Source organism: Podarcis raffonei, chromosome 2 (genome assembly GCF_027172205.1).
Source record: "Podarcis raffonei isolate rPodRaf1 chromosome 2, rPodRaf1.pri, whole genome shotgun sequence".
In the NCBI taxonomy this organism is placed as follows: domain Eukaryota; kingdom Metazoa; phylum Chordata; class Lepidosauria; order Squamata; family Lacertidae; genus Podarcis; species Podarcis raffonei.
Genome location: NC_070603.1, coordinates 109,701,789 through 109,725,345, shown reverse-complemented (window position 1 = coordinate 109,725,345; position 23,557 = coordinate 109,701,789). Strand labels below are relative to the sequence as shown.

Genomic DNA, 23,557 nt, shown 5'->3' with positions numbered 1-23,557 from the left:
GGGCGGTGGTTCTCAAACTTTTTTCTCTGGGACACACTTTCAGAATAAAAATTTGCTCGCACCACACAATTTTTTAAAATTGATAATAAATACTTGGGGGGGGGAGACACTCCTAGGAATGCTATAACACAGAACACAACTACAGCGGTACCTTGGTTGTCAAATGCAATCCGTTTTGGAAAAACATTCGACTTCTGAAACGTTCGACAACCAAGTCGCAAAGGGCAGTCTGCAAAGTCAATGGAGAAAATTGAAAAAAACACAGCAGAAGCCATTCAACTTCTGAGGTGCGTTTGAAAACGGAAGCATTTACTTCTGGGTTTTCGGCATTCAAAAACCAAAACGTTCAGCTTCCGAGACGCTTGAAAACCAAGGTACCACTTTATACTTTGTACTTTATAATATGATCACAGGACACCCAGAAAGTACAAAACAGTGCAGCTGCATAGCAGCATGAATCATTCCCAAAATATGATCATAAACAAGCCTCTTACATATGTACCTTAAGTATGTTTACAAACTCAGTGAGAGCTGTGAGCTTGCTTTTGCCAGCTAATCTCGTTTGCCATAGGTCTAATTTGAGACAAAGTCTCTTCTTTTCATCTACACAAACAAAACCTTTAAACATTTCTTTGATTGTCCTTGAACCTTCCCACCACACTTCCTGCCACTTTGAGAACCACTGGCCGTAGGGAGTATTTAACAAGAGGGAGCCTTCAAGCACTCAGTTCCCCAGCTGCTTGCCGTGTGTCAAGCGGTCCAGTCTGAAAACAGACACGTAGCAGCTCCAGGTGATTTAAGCTCTTGGTGAGACCGAACATTGGACCTGCAAGGCTTTCCCTCTTTTCAGACTGCGCAACCGACTCCCAACCTGCCTCTCAGGAACTCACGAAGCTGCCTTATACCGAAACCAGCCATAGGTTCGTCTAGATGTGTATTGCCCATACTCACCTACAATGAGGGGTTTGGTCCTCAGCAGGCCCGGGAGGCCCCGATGAAGCAGCAGCATCTCCTCCTCTTCATCTTCATCATCCCCATGGGGGTTGGTGCAGGTCAGAGGCTCTGACTCATCAGGAGGCCCATATTCCTCCAGCAAGGAGCCCTCTGACGGATACTGGAAGGTCCTCTCCAGCTGGTTCTCGCTGAACGAAATCTTAAGCTGCGTGGAAAAGAGGAAAGCTGGTTAGATCTCGAGTTCCACAGTGTTCTGCTCTGTCATCTCCTGCTCCTTTTCTGGCCATGCAAGATCAGGCCACGGAGCCAACCTCTCACTTGATGGGGGCAGTCAACAGCATGCCCTCCAGATGTTGGGCTCCAACGCCCATCAGTCCCAGCCAAGCACGGCCAATAGTCAGGAACGATGGGAGTTGAACAACAACTGGAGGGTGCTATACAGTGGTACCTTGGGTTACATACGCTTCAGGTTACAGACTCCGCTAACCGAGAAATAGTACCTCAGGTTAAGAACTTTGCTTCAGGATGAGAACAGAAATCGTGCTCTGGTGGTGCGGCAGCAGCAGGAGGCCCCATTAGCTAAAGTGATGCTTCAGGTTAAGAATGGACCTCCGGAACGAATTAAGTACTTAACCCGAGGTACCACTGTATTGGCGTACACACCGTGCTAGGTTAAACCAGTGGGTCCCTTTCATTCAGACAGGAGCATCTGACAGGAAAAAACCACCTGCAAGTTGCGGGCGGCACCCCAGGGGACTGTGCTGCGTTGTGACTGCTGCTGTTTTGTTTTTGAGAGCAAACTTCTCCTGGTTACAGAGATATACCCCGGGTCAGCAGCGGGGAGGCGGAATGGTGGGTTGAAAGGTGGGAAAGGCAAGAAGAAACAGGAAAGCACAAGCTTCGGGGACAGGGAGTGAGGAGATGACCTGAAAATAAAGACAACAAAGAGTTTTGTGGCAACTTAGCTGTGGCTAGACTGTTGGCGGGGACAGACTCCTGTCAGCGCATAAGACCAGTGCTTAAAAGCTTTTACTGGCTGCCCATATGTTTCCAGGCCAGCGTTCAAGGGTCTTGTATGAATTTACAAGGCCCTTAACAGCTTAGGCCCAGGATACCTTAAGGACCCCTTGATCCCTTATATCAGGGTTTCCCAGACTTGGGTCTCCAGCTGTTTTGGGACTACAACTCCCATCATCCCTAGCTAGCAGAACCAGTGGTCAGGGATGATGGGAATTGTTATCCCAAAACAGCTGGAGACCCAACTTTGGGAGCCCTGCCTTATATCACTGAGATCTTTGTGGGTGGGGAGTCTCTCTTGGCACTCCCCCATGGCTCAGAGGTACAGCTTGTCGCAAACAGAAGCCTTGCATTCTGTGCTATGGGCCCAATTCTGTGGAACTCTTTCCAAAGTCTTTCCTATTTCAGCAGGCATTTGAAGGTCTGTCTCTATGGTGAATTTTAATCATCCTTTTTCTCTGTCTATTCCTAATGTTTATGCACACCGCCTAGGAATTTGGAATATCAAATGGCGTACGAATACGTGGAATGAAATAAAAACTAACAAGCTGATTATGCCACAATGAGCTTGCCAGTCGTTTGGGCGCTGCAAGGTTCTTTGTTGGTTCTGCTGGGGGGAAAACCAAAACACATGCCTACTCCTTCGGGCATCATAAAAATAAAGGAGGTTGCCTAGCCTTCCTTGCCAGGTAAGTCACTGCCGCTGCCTGCCAGCATGTGTCGTCCCCTCCCTTATGCACACACATGCTCAACCCCCATGGCAAAATATAGAGTGGAAGCTGCAGCAGGAGATAAACCTTGGAGGAAATGAGATTAAACTGCCCCACCCCCACCCCTGCAGCGGAAGAGAGTCAAGCAACCATTCTCAAGGGCAGGCGTCCTCTGAGACCCGTCACCTTGGCGAGCGCTGAGAGCATGGCAGTCCAAAATAGCATGCAGAAAGAGGAGATAGAATATGCTGCCTGCGGGGGGCCGGTAAGGACCCAATATATTCTGATAGGCTCTCAGTAGCGGACATTGGGCCTCAGGAGGAGCACTTGATCATAAGAAGAGCTTTGCTGGATCAGACCAAAGGAGCAGGATCCCCATGGAGACCAGGCGAGCATTGAGCATGGGGTGTTTTCGCAGACCTTTCTGCCTGCCCTGACATTTCCTGGCTCTTGATATTGTTTGGATCCGGCAGCTGCAGTTGCTGAAATTCTATGGCAATTTGAATGTTTAAACTGTTATTTATCGGTCTTCACGGTCTTGTGGCTATTGGGTGCTGCTCTGAGATTTATAGACAAAAAAGTCTCTTAAAAGGTTTTTTTAAAAATACATCCAATTCAGTGTTTTCCTCCCAAGGGGCCAACCAGATGCCTATTGGAACCGCCCCCCCGGGGGGGGGATGTGAGCGTAAAAGTACTCTTGGCTCGCCTCTAATCCTGCAGGTAGCATATAGCCATCTTGACTAGAAGCCATTGCCTGCTTTAGCCTCCATGAATTTGCCTAATCTCCCTTCAACCCATTGGTAGGTTGTCAGTTATCTCAGCCAGCTACTCTCGTTACCAAACATTTGGCACAGAAGGACAGTGGTGCAATCCCAGTTTGCCCAGGTTGCCTGTCATACTGTAGAAGTCTAGCCCATGGGGGCGTCCTCCAGATTTTGTAAACCAAAACTCCCATCTTCTTTGACCACACTGGCCAGGCTGGCTGAGGGTGATTGGAGTTTCAGCCCACAATATCTGGAGGGTCTCATGTCCCCCAGCAATGGACAATGGAATTGATCAAGAACCCCAACCTTCCCCACCCCAGCACTTCATCCCTGCATGCATCTAGCAAACCTACGGAGGACGTCTGAAGAAAGAAAGGTTCTCGACTTCCGCTGAGACATCTGGGCCAAGAGACAAGGTCAGGAAATGTGGCTTCTAGACAGGCTTAAAATTCAGTAACTTGCGGCAGGCCAAAATTCAACAGATTATGTTTAGCCCTATTAATCAATTTCCTTGCTATTAAACCTAAGTGCCTTGCACCGAGTCCAGCATCCTGTTTCTCACACTTCTGGGAAGGCTGCTAGCAGAGCAGGAAAACAATCACACTCCGCACCTCTGGAATTTCCATAAGCCACATAGCTGCAAAGCAAAAAAATGCTATGGCAGGGGAAAATAAGGTCACCAGGAAAATGGTGGTCACAGTTCATTCCTCATTTTTATTTTTGTAAATTGATGCTGCAACCCATCACATCAAGGCTGGGGGATATCTACCCCTCCCCAGATGTTGTTGAACACCAATTCCCATCAGCCCCAGCCAGCACAGCCAACGGTCAGGGGTGATGGGAGTTGTAGTCCAGCAACATCTGGAGGGCCAATGGTTCTGCAGCCCTGAATGACACGACCTCATTGCTGCTGCTACCTGGAACAAGGAAGACCCAGAGTGACCTAAAGATAGACTCTCAGGCAACACAGGAAGCCAAGACTTAAGGCACTGCCTTGCACAATTTGTTTGCTGTACAAGCAGGGGGAATCATGGACTTCAGAGGGATGGTGTGAGAAAGGACACGATAGGGATTGTAAAGTGCTTAACTTACAGAGCTTTAAACGTCCTCTGTAAATGATTAACTGTAACTTTACAAAGCTGAGCTCAGAATGGACCACGGAAGCCCAGACTTTGTTTTTGATTTTGTCATAAAGTCCTGCTGGTTCTGGCAGGCAGGGATGAACCCCTTAGAAGCCCACCCCATTGCAGTTTTAAGGACCCAGTTTCCAGATTGTTGGTTCAGGCCGCTGATGCCCTCAACGTGCTCCTTCCCAGGCCCCCTATGTTTAGCGACCTAGGGGGTCCTTGATCTCCTTCCCAAGTGTTCCCATGGGAATTAATCCAAGCTAATCTCAATTAACTGAAGTCTATTAATGACCCAGGGAAGAGAAGATTTGTTTGTAGACTGAACAGGGAAGAGAAAAGCCTTGCCGAATGGCATGGGGAGGGTGTGCTGGAAATGGCTTGTGCCTTCACAACAGAAAGGAACAGGGGAAACATTTCCACAGTCCGGCGGCAAACATTGTCACTTGCTGAATCAATTCAAGCTGCTGTTCCAGTCACAGGAAGCAGTTAAAAAACAAAAACTTGCCAGTTCTAGTTATGGGCCTGACCACGAAGAGTCACACCTTCAGAAATGGGGGTGGGGTGTTGGTCTACACCAGGGTTTCCTAAACTTTGGTCTCCAGCTGTTTTTGGACTACAACTTCCATTGTCCTTAGCTAGCAGGACCAGCGGTCAGGGATGATTGGAAATGTAGTACAAAAACAGCCGGATACTCAACACACACAGAAGAATGCAGCAGAATGAGGTAGCATGAATTCTGGTACGATATTCTGATATTTGCAATTTGATGTACTTGGGTTTTGTTTTGTTTTTAATATGGGAAGGGTCTTAAGCAAAAGGGGGGGAAGTATCAGTAGGAGCAAAAGCTCACCTTTTAAAAACTGGCTTCACTTTGCTTTTAACAACATGTTGTCAAATATTACCAGGTGATCATGCTAATCCTTGCTTGGAAAGCTTCCAAGCTGATGATAAGAGCACAGAAGAAGATCAGTCTATTCCGTTTGGTTAACCCCCCCCCCCACCCTCTGGTTATGTAGAAGCTATCCTTTGAGAACTATGATGATATAACCATAATATACAATTTGAGGATTGGATAAGGTTATGGAAAGAGGGAATGAAATTCACCGCATGTACTACGATAAAAGAAAATGTGATGAAAATGTTATATAGATGGTATATAACCCCAGTGAAACTAGGAAAGATGTTTAAAGTTAGTAATAAATGTTGGAAATGTCAAGAGAAAGAAGGAACATTTTATCACATGTGGTGGGAATGTAAGAAAGTGAAAAGCTTTTGGGAAATGATTTATAACGAGATGAAAAAAATGTTGAGATATACTTTTGTAAAGAAACCAGAAGCATTGTTACTAGGCATATTAGGTAACGATGTTGAAAAGAAAGATGTGAAGTTATTTAGATATGCAGTTGCAGCTGCCAGAATTTTGATGGCCCAAAAATGGAAACAGGAAGAAATGCCAACGAGGGAGGAATGGAGAATGAAATTGATGGAATACGCAGAAATGGACAAATTAACATGTAAAATTCGAGACCAACGCGATCAGAGATTCACCGAGGACTGGAACAAATTTACAGAGTATATCAAAACTGTGTGTGATCAGGAAATAACGCTTGTTGGATTTCAGGAAGCTTTGTGAAGAGAATAGTAAGGAATGTCGCTTAAATGAAAAGATAAAATAAGGATTGTTAGAGTGCAACATAAATTTAAGGAATGTGAAAATTAGTGAAAAATATGGAAATTGTCAGATAGGCTGACGGAAGTCTATAAGATGTATAAGTTAAATTGGATGTTAAATTGTAATTGGATTGGTTATTGAAAATTTGAATAAAAATTAATTATAAAAAAAGAGAACTATGATGATATGCGGCTTAACCTCAAAACCTATTTTCAGCCTCTAGACTACAGCACACAAAGTAATACTAGAATGCCACAGAACATGTGCAGAGTGCATTTTCCACACCACCAACACAAAGAAAGCAGCCATTGCGCCTTATCTCAAAATCGTGATGGGATAGGATTACATAGGCTACTCAATGAGGGCCAAAATGGACTAGGGAGTGGGGAGAAAGGTTAATTTCCCTTCCACTTTTACCACAGCCAGTCTGATTTGGGGCTACCCGTGGACATATGTGATTTGCGAAAATAATTTCCTGCAGAATTTCATGGCTGAGGGATCTAACTAGCTGCTGCACCACAATAAGAATATACAATGGTACCTTGGTTCCCAAAGTTAATCCATTCCAGAAGTCTGTTCCAAAACCAAAGCGTTCCAAAACCAAGGCACGCTATCCCATGGAAATTAATGCAAAATGGATGAATCCATTCCACACTTCTTAAAAACAACCCCTAAAACAGCAATTTAACATTGATTTTACTATTTAACAAGACCACTGATCCATAAAATGAAAGCAATAAACAATATACTGAAGTCACACAGTCCATCAATCAGTAGCTGAACTGGGTTCCACACAGTCACAAAAACAAAACAAAAAACAGCCGCAAAAACAAAAATGCAAAATAAATAGCAAAAACAGGCAGACCTCAGCGTAACACTCCAAACGGAAGTGTGGCACTCAAGTCAGAAGCGTAACACTCAAAACAGAGCACATTCGACTTCCAAAAAAAGTTCGCAAACCGGAACACTTACTTCTGGGTTTGCAGTGTTTGGGTTCCAAGTTGTTTGAGTACCAAGGCATCTGACAACCAAGGTATCTGTAGTGGTATATGAGAGGAATAGCTCAGTCGATAGAGCATGAGACTCTTAATCTCAGGGCCATTGTTGACCTTTTTTAAAGGATTTTACCCCAAAGTTGTTAAGCTTTTTTTAGGGTTGCCATAGGCAAAAGATTCCTGCATTGTAGGAGTGGACTCTGACTGAGTGGACTCTGGCTCTCAATCGCATCTGCCACACTAGCATTTGTTAGGCTTCAAGGCGCCCCAGTTGTGCTGCTGGTTTTTCCCCCCCAGGAACAGATGTAACATAGCTCTGGAATTTGTGCCACAGACGTTCACTCCCTTGCTCTTTCATACAAGAATAAATATTCCCGGCTCTCCTCCCAGGAGGAGACCCAGAAGCTGCTTTCTGGATTTTCTTTCTTTTCCCACGCACGGTATCAGCAGCAAAGGAAAAGAAGAGGAAAGTCCCAAGAGGGTTCTCTCTAGACTTGGTGGTGGTATAGCAGCAGCTGCAGGGGTCCTGGGCTTTTGTCTCCTGCCCACCCAGGGCTGTTTTGGCAGAGTGGGTGACTCAGAACGGGTGCATTCCTCAAGGAGGATGGGTGGGGCCCCAGCAGCTGCGGTGAGGAGGGAGGAAATGCAAAATTCAAGACAGAAGAGGGAAGGGCAATGAGAAGGCCAAGGAAGGGGGTGCCCACTGATCGCAAGGGTCAGATGTGAAACAGTATAGGGGAAAGAACAAGAAATTGACATGGGCATAGCCAGGATTATTGGGGGGGGGCAGTACCGACATGATTGGGCAGTTAGTTAAGTATTTCTATTGTTTTACTTGATGGGGGGGGCAACTGCCCCCCGCCTTGGCTACACCCATGGAAACCGGCTTCTGAGTTCTCTAAACCATCCCTAAACACACCAACAGCCAGCCCGTTATCTGAGCGCTGATCCTTCTGTAGTCAAGACTGCACAACCCACACAAACAAGAGGAAGGTACCGGCCGGTTTGCGGAAACTCTGAAAGGTTTGCCGGAAGCCCACAAATCTTTAGAGGGGAAAAGGAAATAAAAAAGAGGAGGGAGATCCTAAAACAGCTGCTCAGTGTCTGCAGAATGCTTGCTGACTTTCAGGGAGGGGGAGAAATTTAAAAAAACGGGGGTGGGGACAGAAAAGGACTGGAACTCTGAATAGAAGCACTTCACGCTGCAACATTTGTTTGTTTTTCCTTTCAGGTCTCCCAGTTTCCTTTGTAATTATGTCTGCTTTTGGCTACACCTCTTAATCTTTGTCCCAAACCGGAGCCAAGTTTAAGTCTATTTAAGTTGCATGGGCTTGCTCGCATTTCCCCCTTGTTACTCTTGCTCACCCCACCACGTTAGTTATTCCCTTGGGTTGTAATCTCTTCCGATGTCAGGGAACTGTCTTTTTGGGCCTCTGAAACCCTGCACAGTGCCCTATACCCCTTAGAAGTATTAAATTATATTGATGGTTGTTCCTGCACTGCAGGGGTTGGACTAGATGACCCCCAGGGTCCCCTCTGATTCTATGATCTATGTATTGGTTATCTTAACTGATGGCCAGCTGCCACTCAAACAGCCTTGAATATATGTGTGGATAGTGCCGTGGCACAGATGAGGGATAATGCAGCAAAGTTCACTAGATGCTTAGATGCAAGTGTCGCTGGCACTGCAATCCTAGGTTGTTTTGTCTACCGCAAGCTTGCAGCTGCGAGTGCTTGTTGAATCTATTTTGCATGGCGAGGGAGAGCTCTGTTTCATCAATTGCTAGAGAAGCCCTTCCTCTCTGATATGGATCTGAACACTGTCATCTGTTGCCTTGGCAACAGGATCTACAAGGAGCAAGCCTTGAAAATTATCCAGGATAGCGCAGAATTCGGCACTTAAGATTACTTTTGCGCTGGGAGCAAAACAACAATATTCTCGGCTCTGCTGGGTCCTTGCTAAGATTTCGGTGCTAAGCTTTAAAGTACAGATGGGGAACTTTGTAGCTGTCCAAGTGTTGTTGGATGGTAGCTCTCACCGCTCCTCGCTATGGTGGCTGGGCCTCATGGGAGTCAGAGTCCAACAATACATGAAGAGCCACAGGTCGCCCATCGTATCAACAGGAGCCTGTCTTTACAGAGAACCTACACCTGTGTGGCATAGCTGTAAGAGCAGAGCTCCAGATGCTGAACTCCAACTCCCATAATCCCCAATATTGATCACCCTGGCTGGGGCTGATGGGCATTGTAGTGTAACAACATCTGGAGGGCACCCCAGATGTTGTTGAACTACAACTCCCATCACCCCTAGCTAGCAAGGCCAGAGCTCAGGGATGATGGGAGTTGTAGTCCAACAACATCTGGGGACCCACAGGTTGAGAACCACTGTGAGGAAAGGTAGGATTAAGTAACAATAAACGAATACTTCATTTGACTTGTCTTCTCCCATACGTTCCGTCCTGCTATCCAAGATCTGGGAGAAAAGTCTGTCCTTGAAGTCCCACTGATGGCTCAGAAAATAAATAAAAAGGGGAGGGAGGGGCTGTCTCTATCGTGGCACCCATGCTGCAGAACTCTTTCCCAAGGGAAACCCATTTGGCCACCCCTGTAGTAACAGCATTTTGCTGGTGACTGGTGTCATTTGATGTTTTACAGAGCTCTTCCTGGCAGTCAGCACAAGACAGTAATATGCTTATAATCATAAACGTTCTTTGGACTCATTATTTTACTGTTCTTGTGGTGTGCTTAGGTTTTGTTGTGACTGACTTTATTGCTTTTATTTTGTTTTTTTTTAAAAAAACCCTTTTTGTTTTAGTCGCTATGTACTGATGAGTAATTAAACAGACTGTGGCTTTTACTGCTGGGGCGCTACAACAGTTTCGTGGTGTATTTTTATGCTGCTGCTTTGAATTTAATGCCAGCTTTTAGTGAGTTTCGGCACTTTTGAGGCGGCCTTGCATTTTTTAAAGGTTTTATGCTGTCTCAGGTACTTCCTGGCAGAGTGGCAGCATATATGATGCCTCTCAGTCTTGCACAGGACTCTCAAAGTGGCTCACAAGCATAATAAAACAAAATAAATGAAAACAAATTGAAAACAAATGATGGAGTTACAAAACCAGTATCATCACAAAGCAGACCTCCAGGCAGCATGAAAGGTGTGAATGAATGAATGATGGGTTTAATTTAGCAGGCTAGTTCAAACATAAAGGAGCCGAAACACCAACCAAAAAATGTTGCTGCAATTCCCCAACCACCAGGAGTGCTCTTGTTCAGGGCTCCAGCCAGCCTGCAACACGAGCCTTGGAGTGCTGTTTATATCTGTTGGGATTGGATGGAAGAAGGGTTCAAGAATCATAGAGCTGGAAGGGACCCAAAGGTCATCTAGTCCAACCCCCTGCAAAGCAGGAATCTCAGCTAAAGCATCTATGACAGATGGCCATCCAACCTCTGCCTAAGAACAAAGAAGGCACCTTTTTTTCCTTTCGGCTGACTTGCCTCTCCTGCTACTGCACACTAGAACAGGGGCTGCCAACGTGTTTAACTGCATCTCCAATCAGCTCTGGTCAGCACAGCCAATGGTCAAGCCTGATGGGAGCTGTAGTCCAACATCTGGAGAGCAACCCACTGGCACTAGAAGACTCAGGCATGCAGTTGGATCCCAGTCTCAAAGGGATGAGATTGCGGTTTGCTTTACTTCCTGCAGCTTTTGAACATCAAGTCACGCATTGATTGAACCCTAATCTGCCCCATTTACAGGATTGTGACTAGAGAGATGGGCATGATAGCTACAATGCTATGATTCTTTAGATCTGAGGTCCTCCATCATGACACCCATAGGCTAGGATTGCCATTTTGTGTGTGGGGGGGGTCAAAGCTGTTGAGCTTTTGGGGGGAACATCTCCCCCCTCCCCATATGTCCAGGTTTTCCCAGACATTTTGCCAATTCAGCAAAAATCCACCCGGACGCCATTTCTGCAGCCCAATTCCCATATGTGTCAGGGAAAACCCAGACATATGGCAGCCCTAACACTGCTCTCAGACACCTCTCTTGTTGCCTGCTCAGGCCCCCTGTCCCTCCCAATGTTTAAAGAGGGGTTTGGGGGAGGGATGCTGCCTGATCTTTTATCTGTATTTTGTTCTGAGGTGTGTCTTAAATGTTTAGCCTGTGGAGTTTTTTTCTGGAGTGGGGTGCTTCTAAGCATCATATTTCTATTTGGAATGGATATTCACTGCCATGCAGATTCTTTTTTCCTGTTTCATTTCTCTTTATCTCAATTTACAAACTTAATATCCTTCTGCATATTAACCCCTGGCCATTGGCCATGCTGTCTGGGGCTGATGGGAGCTAGAGTTTCACATGGGCTGCAAGCTGCGCATCCCTCGCCGAGCTTTTATCTCTCCTGGAGCCCTGACCATCGTAGGCGTAAAGGGGCTGTCAGAGAAAAGGGGCTTCATTTTGGGGTGAGGAGGAGTGGGGCAACATGTCCAGTCTGAAAAGCAGGCAGGTTATGCTGTAGCCCTACCTCTCCAGCCAGGATATTCTTAACAAAGAACAGCAGCGTAGGTGGAGGTGAACTCTTTGATCTGCAGTTCCATTTTAATGCCACCTTTGTTGTCCAGCACAGTTTAGCTTCACCCAGGTCTGACTCTAAAGCTCTTCCACAAAATGCTATACGTACGTGTGTGTGTGTGTGTGTGTGTGTGTGTGTGTGTGTGTGTGTGTATTCCAGGCAGGTGCTCTTAGGTGGCTCCTTTTAAACAGGAAACGCTGTGCAGAAGCAGTCGGGTGCCTGCAACAAACACATTTCTGCCTACAGCCTTAGCTATAAATCCCCATCTCTGCCCAAGGGCTCACCTGCACTACACACTTAAAGCAGTATCATGCAGCTTTAAACTGCCATGGCTTCCCCAAAGAACCTTGTTGCTGGTTAAAGGTGCTGAGAGTAGTTAAAGGTAAAGGTACCCCTGCCCATACAGGCCAGTCGTGTCTGACTCTAGGGTTGCGCGCTCATCTCGCTTAAGAGGCCGGGAGCCGGCGCCGTCCGAAGACACTTCCAGGTCATGTGGCCAGTGTGACGAAGCTGCAGCTGGTGAGCCAGCTCTAGCGCCGCACACGGAAACGCCATTTACCTTCCCGCTATAAAGCGGTACCTATTTATCTACTTGCACTTAGGGGTGCTTTTGAACTGCTAGGTTGGCAGGTGCTGGGACCGAGCAACGGGAGCGCACCCCGCCGCGGGGATTCGAACTGCCGACCATACGATCGGCAAGTCCTAGGCACTGAGGTTTTACCCACAGTGCCACCCGCGTCCCTAAAACTGTCATGGCTTCCCCAAAGAACCTTGTTGCTGGTTAAAGGTGCTGAGAGTTGTTAGCGGATCCCATTTCCCTCTCAAAGCTACAATTCCCAGAGTGATTTAACAACCAATCCCTCTTCCCAGGGTAGTTTTGGAATTTTAGCTCTTTTTTGGGGGGGGTTCTTCTAACAGCCAGCACCGTTAAACTACAATTGCCAGGATTTTTAGGGGGGCTGGTGGAGCCATGACTTTTTAAAGTGGTATGATACTGCTTTAAGTATACAGTGCAGACGGGGTCTAAGTCGGCTTGCCTTTGAGGATGTGATGCTTTCTGGAGTAAGGGAGTAAAGAAACAGATTACACTCCATAGATATCTTTTGCACCCTTTTCCTGAGAAGCTTAGAGTGCCCCACGTGCCATCCTTTATCTTCACAACCACCCTTCAGGGGAGATCAGGCTATGAGAATGATGAAAAGCCCATGGCCACCCAGTGAGCTTTGTGGAAGCATTTGAAAGCAGGCGTCTCTGGTTTAAGCCCACCACAAGACTAACATACACAAGACTACAACCTTGTTCTCTGCACCAATCAATGCAGGCTGGGAAACAAATGCCTCTTTGGCTTATATATAGATTGAGAAATGGCGACTGTTTCAGGCCTGCCCAACAAGCACCCACCTCACTGCAAGCACGCAAATCCACTCTGATTGCAAGTATAGAAGAGTGGTTAACGGGCATTTAAAGCTTAACTACCCCAGACTCTGATCTCAGCCACATTCACACAGTTAACTTCTGCTTTAACAAGTACCCATTTAAGTCCTGAATGCTCTGCAACTCCTGTACACCAGAAGTAAGTCAAGTAAGGAAAATGGACTTCTCTTTCAAGAGCGGTTTGCAGCAGTACACGAACAACGCCTGCTCTTTCTTCTTCCCAGAGTACTGAGACTGTCCTCCTCAGAGCCAAACCACACTTGATATGAGAGACATCAATTAAAACAACAACAAGTACAGTGGTACCTCAGGTTAAGTACTTAATTCGTTCTGGAGGTCCGTACTTAACCTGAAACTGTTCTTAACCTGAAGCACCACTTTAGCTAATGGGGCCTCCTGCTGCCGCCGCACCGCCGGAGCACAATTTCTGTTCTCATCCTGAAGCAAAGTTCTTAACCTGAAGCACTATTTCTGGGTTAGCAGAGTCTGTAACCTGAAGCGTATGTAACCTGAGGTACCACTGTAGCGGTTTTCGTTTTGTTTATCTAACAAAAGGTAAGGGGTGTGCACCAATTTTTTACAGAGATGGCAGTGTACGAGCAGGTATAATCTGCCCTTCCCCAGCTGCAATCTTGATGAAAATCAGCCCCCCCCATTCACACCTATAGGAGCTTTTAATCGCAAGGGGAAGGAAGAATTCAACCTTGTGTGCTGCTACTCTGATGACACCCCCCCTTTAAAAAATTATTAAATAAACCCAGTTGTGCTTTGTAATGATGCCGTCAGAGAGAGGGTAAATTTCACAACAGGAAGCAGGAAATATCTCTTTTCTTGCACCTTCGCTGAGGACCGACACGGGAAGTCGCCTTATATTGGGGTTTAACTATTGGTTCCTTTAGCTCAATATTGTCTGCAGCTCTCCAAGGTCTTGGTTAAATGTCTCTCCTGTCACCTGCTGCCTGAGCCATTTAACTGGAGATACCAGGGAACGAATCTGATATCGTCTGCATGCAAAGCAGGTTGTCTCGACTGGTGAGCCAGGATACTTCTTGCCAGTCTGGAAGTGACGTGGGAGATCTAGGATTAGGATATCTTGCAATTACTGCTGGGCTTCTTTTTTTTAATTGCCACCTCAGTACGGCAGCTTTGAAGATCGGGGAATTTGCCTATGGGAGAGGCCTGAACATAGAAAACTGCCTTCTACTGAGTCAGATCATTGGCTCATCTAGTTCAGTACTGTCTTACACTGGCTGGCAGGGGCTTTCCAAGATTTCAGAGTAGGTTCTCGCCCAGTCCGGCCTGGAGATGCTGGGGACTGAGCCCTTCTGCCTGCAGAGCAGTTGCTCAACATCTACTCCTCTAGTCCTTGTTCTGATCTTAATTCCCCATCCCTAAAAGCTGCTATTAGCTGGGGAAGAAAGGATAGACAGCTACAACACATGAATGTTATTTTGTGTGGCGGAGGGCCCATTCTACGAACTCCTATATACAAGAAATGGGTAGCAAACTCATTTTACGAGTGTGGAACCCTCGTATGTACAGGAATCAGCAGGTTAAAAGGAACCATCAGCTTTCTCAAGATGCGCAGAGCATGCAACCCTACTACCGGGTTTTGCTTTCTTATGATCTCATATGAAAGGTTATCTTAGGCACAAGTACGACCAGAAACACTTCCAGACTGGTAGATGAGTCACATTTCTTCTCCACAACCCCACCTTGCCCTCCAGCCACCTGCTCTGGATTAAAACAGGAAAATACTCTCGTACCAAGAAGGTGGTAAGGAAAGGGCAATCCCTACTCCAGACCCTGCAACCCCAGTCCATGACTCATGTAGAGACGAACAGGCAGCCTCCTCTAAGAATGAGTGGTTCTTTTGTTGCTTTATTAGGAGTGCATCTGCAGCAGCACATCTGCCCCAGCTGCAACAAAACTGCCCCAGCTGCAACAAAACATGTCTCTCCCGCATCTACAGCCACAGCAGGCGCTGCAACTGTTCAACAGCTTGATCTCACCCCGCAAGGTGCACTCCATTGTCTCCTAAGATGGACGGATGTCAACTAATTAGGAGTGACACTGGCATCCAGTGCTGGAAATAATTTCCTGCCTCCCACACAGGGCAGAGAACTGTGTAACACAAAGAGATACAACAGGCTACCTCCTTTACCAGTAAATCCTCTGGGCTCACAGGAACTTTTAATTATGTCATTAGTTTATTTCTCATAGCAGTTCTCTTCTGGGACACCAGCGTGCTGTGGTGTACCATTTGGGATTTACTGGCTCTAATCCTGCCCTCTACCCTGCCGAGACAGGATCTTCTTATCTCTAACCCACATTAATTCCCTGCAGATTAACCCACATTTATCCCAACCGATAAGACTGCTGCAAGCAGAAGCAAAGTGGCCTACAACAAAGACCTCTGCGGTTCTGGAGGAAGTGCTTTAAAATAAGACAATCACCTGCAAGCTGAACCGTTAATGATTTGAACCGAAACTGCATGTGTGTAACAAACACCCTGTGACTGCTGCCTTATACCAAGTCAGAACATTTGGTCTACAGAGCTCAGCAGCTCTTCAGCGCTTCAGGCAGGAATCTCTCTGAGCTGATGGGAGTTGGAATCCAATGTCTGAAGGGCCACAGATTAGCCGGTGACAACCTCTCGGCCAAACTTACCTTGCAAGGGTGAAAGAGGGGGAGGAAATACATTCGTGACTTTTCCTTTTCCTGAATTTTTTCTTTCTTTTTTTAAAAAAATTCTTTTTTCTTTTGACAAAGTAATAATCATAGATGAATAAGAATAAAAATGTGAACCCCATCACTGAGGTCATTCCATTGTAAATATCCAACCTCCCAAAATTCGAACACCTCTAGCGATGGTTTGACCCCTTTCCGTTTGAACAGTACAATTTCTGCAAACAACCCTCTATATGTCCTCAAAATCATTTCCCCTGCATATTCCCCATCTTACATTAATGGCACATGTTAATTTATCATTATTAGCTATATCCCATACCTCTTTATACCATTCTTCCATTTTATATTCTGCTTGCCCCTTCCACTTCCTAGCTATCATAATTTGTGCAGCTGTCAATAAATTTGTGAGCAAGTCCTTCATGTTCAAATATATAAAAGGATGTCACATAGAGGAGGGAGAAAGGTTGTTTTCTGCTGCTCCAGAGAAGCGGACACGGAGCAATGGATCCAAACTACAGGAAAGAAGATTCCACCTAAACATTAGGAAGAACTTCCTGACAGTAAGAGCTGTTCGACAGTGGAATTTGCTGCCAAGGAGTGTGGTGGAGTCTCCTTCTTTGGAGGTCTTTAAGCAGAGGCTTGACAACCACATGTCAGGAGTGCTCTGATGGTGTTTCCTGCTTGGCAGGGGGTTGGACTCGATGGCCCTTGTGGTCTCTTCCAACTCTATGATTCTATAGCCTGCGAACATTCTACCCCATCGTAAATTGATAACAATGCTACCTCTGGACTTTCGGTCAGCTTTAACCCAGTGATTTCTGTTATCTCCTTAAACACCCTTTGCCCCCCCCCCAATTGTACATATTCGTGACTTTCATGAAAAGCGTGAAAGCAGTTCAGACGCTGGTGACTTGGAGATTGTATTACTGCAAGGCACTCCATGTGGAGCTTCCCTTGCACTTCATCAGAAAGTTGTAGATAGCGCAGAATGCTGCAGAACAGTGGCTGTCAGGAGTGAGAGCCTGTCAGCATCTGCCACCACTGCTCAGAGATCTGCCCTGGTTGCCGATTTGCTACTTGGCCAAGTTCAAGGTGCTACTATTGAATCATAGTTGGAAGGGACCCTCAAGGATAATTTTGTCCAACCTCCCGCAATGCGGGGAATCTTTTGCCCAATATGGGGCTTGAACCCACAACCATAATATTTTACAGGATCACCTTGCTTCATGTATGCCTTATCAAGCACTTTCACCTGTGGAATTGGCACCATCACAGTGTAACATAATACTTGCAAGAGGTGCAACATAATACTTGCAAAAAATCAGTATTTTAGTGTGGCAGCACACAAACTTTGGAACTCACGGCCTACTGACAACAGGCAGGTGCCTTCACATGCTTAAAACAATTCTGTTTAGGTAGCGTCTCAAAAAATAAAAGCCAGGACACCCTGTTGAGCTTTCCTTTTTTAAAGGCCCACCTTCTGGACTTTGAAATCCTGGTAATGTTTGAGAATATCCAGACATATGGCAGCGCTAGTTTAGGCAGGTCTGTCCAGACATCTTACATGTGTTTTCTTTCTAACTACGACGGGTTTTAATCGACTTTACAACACAGCACAGCACACAGGTTATCGCGGCTAACTCTTGACAACCCCACCCCAAACCACGACTCTCTGTCCTGGCAGGGGTTCCAAAAGCATGCTCAGAAGCAAAAGCAGCTCTAGTGCACGCGAACGACTGTGACCGGAAACCGTGAGAAGAAGTTAAAATTAGTAGCCAGGGTGGAGAAGTTGCAGCTGCATTTCTTGAACAAGGAAGCTTTTGGCACAGATATACTGCCTGGATTATTTCCCCTCCCAGAGAAACAAAGGACAGAAACATGTTTTTAAGAGAAGGGGAGCCTGGGTTTTATATCCGATCCTACATTCTGTTCAGAATTCACTGAGCATAGCCAGGAACCATAGGCAAACCTCTGGCCTGTTTGTAGCCTCCAGCCTCCTCCCCATTCCTGCCTCCTTTCCATCTTTAGTAAGTGCAACAACCCACTTCCTGGGTAGAGCTAAGGCCTCTTGCCGCCTCTGGTTTCCGCCCCACACATTCACTGCTTCCTGTTTTCGGAAGAACTGTGATGCAGGCTGGGGTTGGCGAGGCGGAAGTGACTTCAAACAGTGAAGAAAGAGATGGTGAGAAGATGCAGTGGGTCTGCTATGAGTGGGCTTTGAGCAAGCCACTATCTCTCAGAACAGGCCCACCTCACCAGCTGGTTATGATACCAGAATGAGAAACTGAGATATTGCAACCCTGGGATGGGGAACCTGTTGCTCTCCAGATATGGTTGGACCCCATCTCCCATCAGCCCCAGGCAGCATGGATGACGGTCAGGGATGATGGGAGCTGTAGCCCAACAATGTCTGGAGGACCACCAGCTCCCCATCCCTGCTGTAACTATTTTCTAGCTTTTTTCGAAGCCTCCATGCAGACATCCCAAGCCTCATTAAGCACTGACTTCCTGGATGAGGCCGTATCCTATTGCTGGTTGAGGTATAGCAGCTGGAAAAGTGGGATTTCCTGGTAGTGGCGTCCCCTTTGGGAATTCCTCACCCGAGTATGTAGTAGGCGGCTTCCTTCCTTACCGCATTTAGGTGCCAGGTGTAGATGGTGTTATTCTAGTATATGTAAAGCCCTGTTTAACTGACCCTCTGTTTTTTCCTTTTAAGGGGTGGATTTTTGCTGATGGGTGTTTTATTCTCAATAATTAAATGTGTCTGTGTCTGTGGCACGGTTTGCATGTAACAGCAAACCATAGGTAAAACTGAGGCATCTGGGAGACAATCATTTAAACTTTGGTTTCTTACATTCCTCCCCCTTTCCCCCCACTAAAGGACACACAAGCCAGGAAGAACTGCTCTTCACTCTCAGCTTTGGGGCAGTGACACTTCCTTAACTATAGTTAAGGTCTGGATTTGCACATAATGCTAAGCTATGGTTAACATTAAGTAAGGTTTATAAACCAACTACAAATCTTGGTTAATGAACAACCTTTTACTATACAGTGGTAACCTCGGGTTAAGAACTTAATTTGTTCTGGAGGTCAGTTTTTAACCTGAAGTTGTTCTTAACTTGAGGCACCACTTTAGCTAATGGGGCCTCCCGCTGCTGCTGCGCTGCTGGAGCACAATTTCTGTTCTCATCCTGAAGCAAAGTTCTTAACCCGAGGTACTATTTCTGGGTTAGCGGAGTCTGTAACCTGAAGTGTCTGTAACCTGAAGCGTCTGTAACCCAAGGTACCACTGTAGTTAATAAACTACAGGTAAGCTGCTGAGCTGGTTTTCACATAGCGCTAAGCCATGGTTTAATAAACTAGTTTAATAAACCATGGTTTAGTGTTATGTGAGAACCAGGCCTGTGTGTACTTATCATTGATGGATTATTATTCAGAGGTACTCTGAACATGGAGATTTAGTTTATACGACTTATAGCAGCTGAGAGACCCATCCTCCATGAACCTGTAATCCTGAAATCTTAACTTTGAGGCTTGTCAAACTTGTCCACGTACAGTGGTTCAGAAACAATTGTGAGATTGGACGATTCAGTTTCGGCATTTTTTCACGAGGAGAAATAACACAGGAAACAAATGGGTGCAACCCGACCCGGAATGTGCAATTGTGCAGTTCTTTCCCCCCTCCCTCAAAAAACTGCAGCTGTGTTCATTTTTCTTCATCATGCTTTGCGCAATTGTGCATGCTCAGCCCTAGCAGGCTCTGTGACGAGATAAGGCAATCTGCCAAAACAGCAGCAAGAGTGGTGGCTACCCAGAAGGTGAGGTTGGGCAATCTTTACCAGAAATTTCTTTCTAGAGGGCATCAAAGGGGATGACGGAAGCCGGAAACCACAGCCAGTCAAGCTCTACAAATGTCAGCCTTTACCACATTTGGTTGTATGCAACAGGCTCCAAGACAGGACATCTGGAAAGGAGCAACCAGCCAGATGTATATTTAAGGCTCTGTGCTTAAGATAAGATTCCTGCATTGCAGGGGGTGGACTGGATGACCCTCAGGGTCCCCCAGACACTACGATACTAGTGAATGTAATGCCACCCTGAAAAAGGGTTGCCAAATGCTGCTGCTGTAGCTCCTCCCACCTCAGTTTTCTCTCTTGGCTCCTTTGCTTCTCACTCATTTGCCTCATCTGCCGTGGAACAAATCAAAAGTCTGGCCTAACTGGCAAAGGGCTTCTGCTCTGCAAGCTTTATGTCCCAGATTCGTTCCCTGACATCTCCAAGTAGTTCTAGGAGAGAACCAAGAAAAACAAGAGAGGCTGAGAGGCACAAATGCATCTGGAGAGACAACGCTGTCACAAACAGACTGAGAACTGGACTCTGACCCTTCTACAAGACTTTGTGTCTCTGCCGTAGACTCTTAAGTGCTATTCCTCAGCCTTGCTTCTCCCATCGCCTAATTGGGGAATAACAGTGACCTACCTCTAAAGAGATGTCCTGAGGGAAAACACAAGTAAATATTGCATAAAGGTAAAGGTAAAGGTACCCCTGCCCGTACGGGCCAGTCTTGACAGACTCTGGGGTTGTGTGCCCATCTCACTCAAGAGGCCGGGGGCCAGCGCTGTCTGGAGACACTTCCGGGTCACATGGCCAGCGTGACGAAGCTACCCTGGTGAGCCAGAGCCGCACACGGAAACGCCGTTTACCTTCCCGCTGGTAAGCGGTCCCTATTTATCTACTTGCACCCGGGGGTGCTTTCGAACTGCTAGGTTGGCAGGCGCTGGGACCGAGCAGCGGGAGCGCACCCCGCCACGGGGATTCGAACCGCCGACCTTTTGATCAGCAAGCCCTAGGCGCTGAGGCTTTTACCCATAGCGCCACCCGCGTCCCCTAAATATTGCATAGCCCTCTGCAATTAAGAATTCTCTGTTAACACAGAACCGCCACATGTTCAGAAGATTTAGGGTCTGATACTACTCATTGTTGTCCTCTTTATTGTTGTCTATCATCGGATGCAAAATGAGTAAAACACATTTATTAATGAAGAGAAGAAAAGAACCGCCAAGACGATTTAAGGAATTGGATGAACGATCAAGGAAAAGTTGACGCACTGGGGGCTTTTTAGTTTAGGGCGGAGAATCCAACTGTAGGGTGGGGACGGAGAATCTAGTCCAACCCTTGCAATGCAGGAATTTTTTTTGCCCAACATGAGCACCTGAGATTAAACGTCTCATGCTCTACATGACAGAACTTTATTTAAAAAATATGCAGAGTGTAGCGCGGGGGGTGGGGATGCTGTGGCCCTCCCATGCACCCCGATCCCTGGCCAGGGTGGCTGGGCCTGATGGGGAGTTGAAGCCCAAGAGCCTCTAGAACAGGCATAGGCAAACTCAGCCCTCCAGATGCTTTGAGACTACAACTCACATCATCCCTAGCTAACAGGACCATTGGTCACGGATGATGGGAATTGTAGCCTCAAAACATCTGGAGGGCCAAGTTTGCCTATGCTTGCTCTAGACTATAGAGGGCCATGGCTTCCCCCGCCCTGTTGCAGAGAAAGTCGAATAGAGAGGACATTTTGTCCCTAACTCCCATAATATTCCCACTGTCTACTGCCAGGCAAAAGAAAGGATTCTCCCCTCCCCGTGCCCCCAGCCGCTGCATGCAATGCACAGTTAATCTATGGAATTCGCTGTCGGACTGTATGGTGATGGCCTCAGGCTTAGATGGCTTTAAAAGGGGATTAGACACATTCCGAGGGGTGGGGAAGAATAACTCTATCAGCAGCCTATTAGCCAAGTTGTCTAAATGGAGCCTCTGTGTTTAGAGCCTGCATGCCCACTGGATTCCAGTGGCTGGCTGGCGGGGGCAACACCATGGGAGAGCTGTTGCATTCATTCCCTGTTTGTGCACTTCCTTGAGGGAAATAGTATTGGCTACTTCAGGGAAGAGGATGCTGGATGGGGAAGCTGCGGCCTTTCAGATGTTGGGCAGCAACTCCCATTTATCCCCATCCCTTCATCTGGTCCAGTACAGTTCTGCTGGCCACAGTCCTATGCACACTTACCTGTGAGTAATTCTGAGTAAACATGGTCAGAATTGTGCTGCACAGCTGCAGTGGGTGTGGGGGAGAATCCCTGGGAAAGTGTCACTTGCATAACATCTATGTGTTACGCTGCTCTCAATGACACAGGAGCAAGGCCGTGACAAAAGCTGGCAACTCAGATCTATGGCAGCAACTGTGGCTCTAAAAGTGAAGTAGACAAAATGGCAGAACCCAAGCTGTCACAAAACAGAATTACGGTATTATATATTTATTAGATTTATATATCACCCTTCATCAAGAGCCCACCGAGTGGTTTGCAACAAAAAGCACACAAAATTATTGAGACTACAGTGGTGCCCCGCAAGACGAATGCCTCGCAAGACGGAAAACTCGCTAGACGAAAGGGTTTTCCGTTTTATGAGCTGCTTCGCAAGACGAATTTCCCTATGGGCTTGCTTCGCAAGACGAAAACGTCTTGCAAGTTTGTTTCCTTTTTCTTAACACCATTAATACAGTTGCAACTTGACTTCGAGGAGCAACTCATAGAACGCAGTGTACATAGTAGCCTTTTTTGAGGTTTTTAAAGACTTTGGTGATTTTTGAAGCTTTTCCAAAACTTCTTTTGCAGCCATTTGGTAAGTTAAGCTTTTAAAACTTTTTTGGGGGGTTTTGGATTTGGGGTTGGGGTGTTTGGAATTCAAGGACTTGGTGTTGGGGAGGGGTTTGCAAGAATCTGGAAGCTTGTGTGTTTTTTTTCTGCATTTTTATGATTTTCTGTGACCATTGGGGCACTCTGCTGTTTTTTTTTTAAAAATCTGGATTTGAATTTGTGTGTGCTGGGTGGCTGGGGGAACAGTTGGGGAGGGGTTTGCAAGAATCTGGAAGCTTGTTCCCCCCCCCCTGCATTTTTATGATTTTCTGTGACCATTGGGCCACTCTGCTGTTTTTTTAAAAAAATTCTGGGTTTGAATTTTGAAATGCTCTTTACAGTATGTGTGACTTTAAAGAGCAGTTAATAAACTCTTGTTGTACCAAATTTGGCTTTGTTTGGACTTTTTTTGACCATAGGAATGCATTAATTGATTTTCAATGCATTCCTATGGGATTTCGTGCTTCGCAAGACGAAAAATTCGCTAGACGAAAAAATTCACGGAACGAATTAATTTCGTCTTGCGAGGCACCACTGTATAATAAAAGGGGGGGGGAGAGACAATAAACATCCACCCCACCCTCATGGTGGAGAATCAAGGGTAATGCAACTCAGCCATGGTTAGGGCCTGCCTGTGGAATTTTGCCACATAAAGAACAGAACAGCAAAATGGTGTCACCTGAAACCACACAAGTCAAGGCGCATAATGCCCAAGTTAATTTCAGTCCCATCCTATTTCTACTTACTCGGAAGCAAGCCCAGCTGAGTTCACTGGGACATATCTCCCATGTAAGTATCTACTGTTCTCCAGGCTTTGGCATTTGAAGCGGAGAATCCCACAAGCACCAACACTCCCTGGCAGTGAAAATCCAACAATAATAAATTCACAGTTTGCTGCCCCTTTGAGACACTCCAAATAAGCTGCCCGAG

At 46.3% G+C, this 23,557-nt stretch overlaps 1 protein-coding gene across 1 annotated transcript in view; it reads right to left on the bottom strand.

Moving 5' to 3' along the window:
• PPP1R18 (protein phosphatase 1 regulatory subunit 18) overlaps nucleotides 1-23,557 on the bottom strand; it is a 44,119-nt gene that overhangs the window by 3,020 nt on the left and 17,542 nt on the right. The window contains exon 3 of the mRNA XM_053378552.1: nucleotides 952-1,159. Coding sequence (XP_053234527.1) covers nucleotides 952-1,159 — 208 coding nt within the window. The remainder of the gene's footprint in view (nucleotides 1-951; nucleotides 1,160-23,557) is intronic.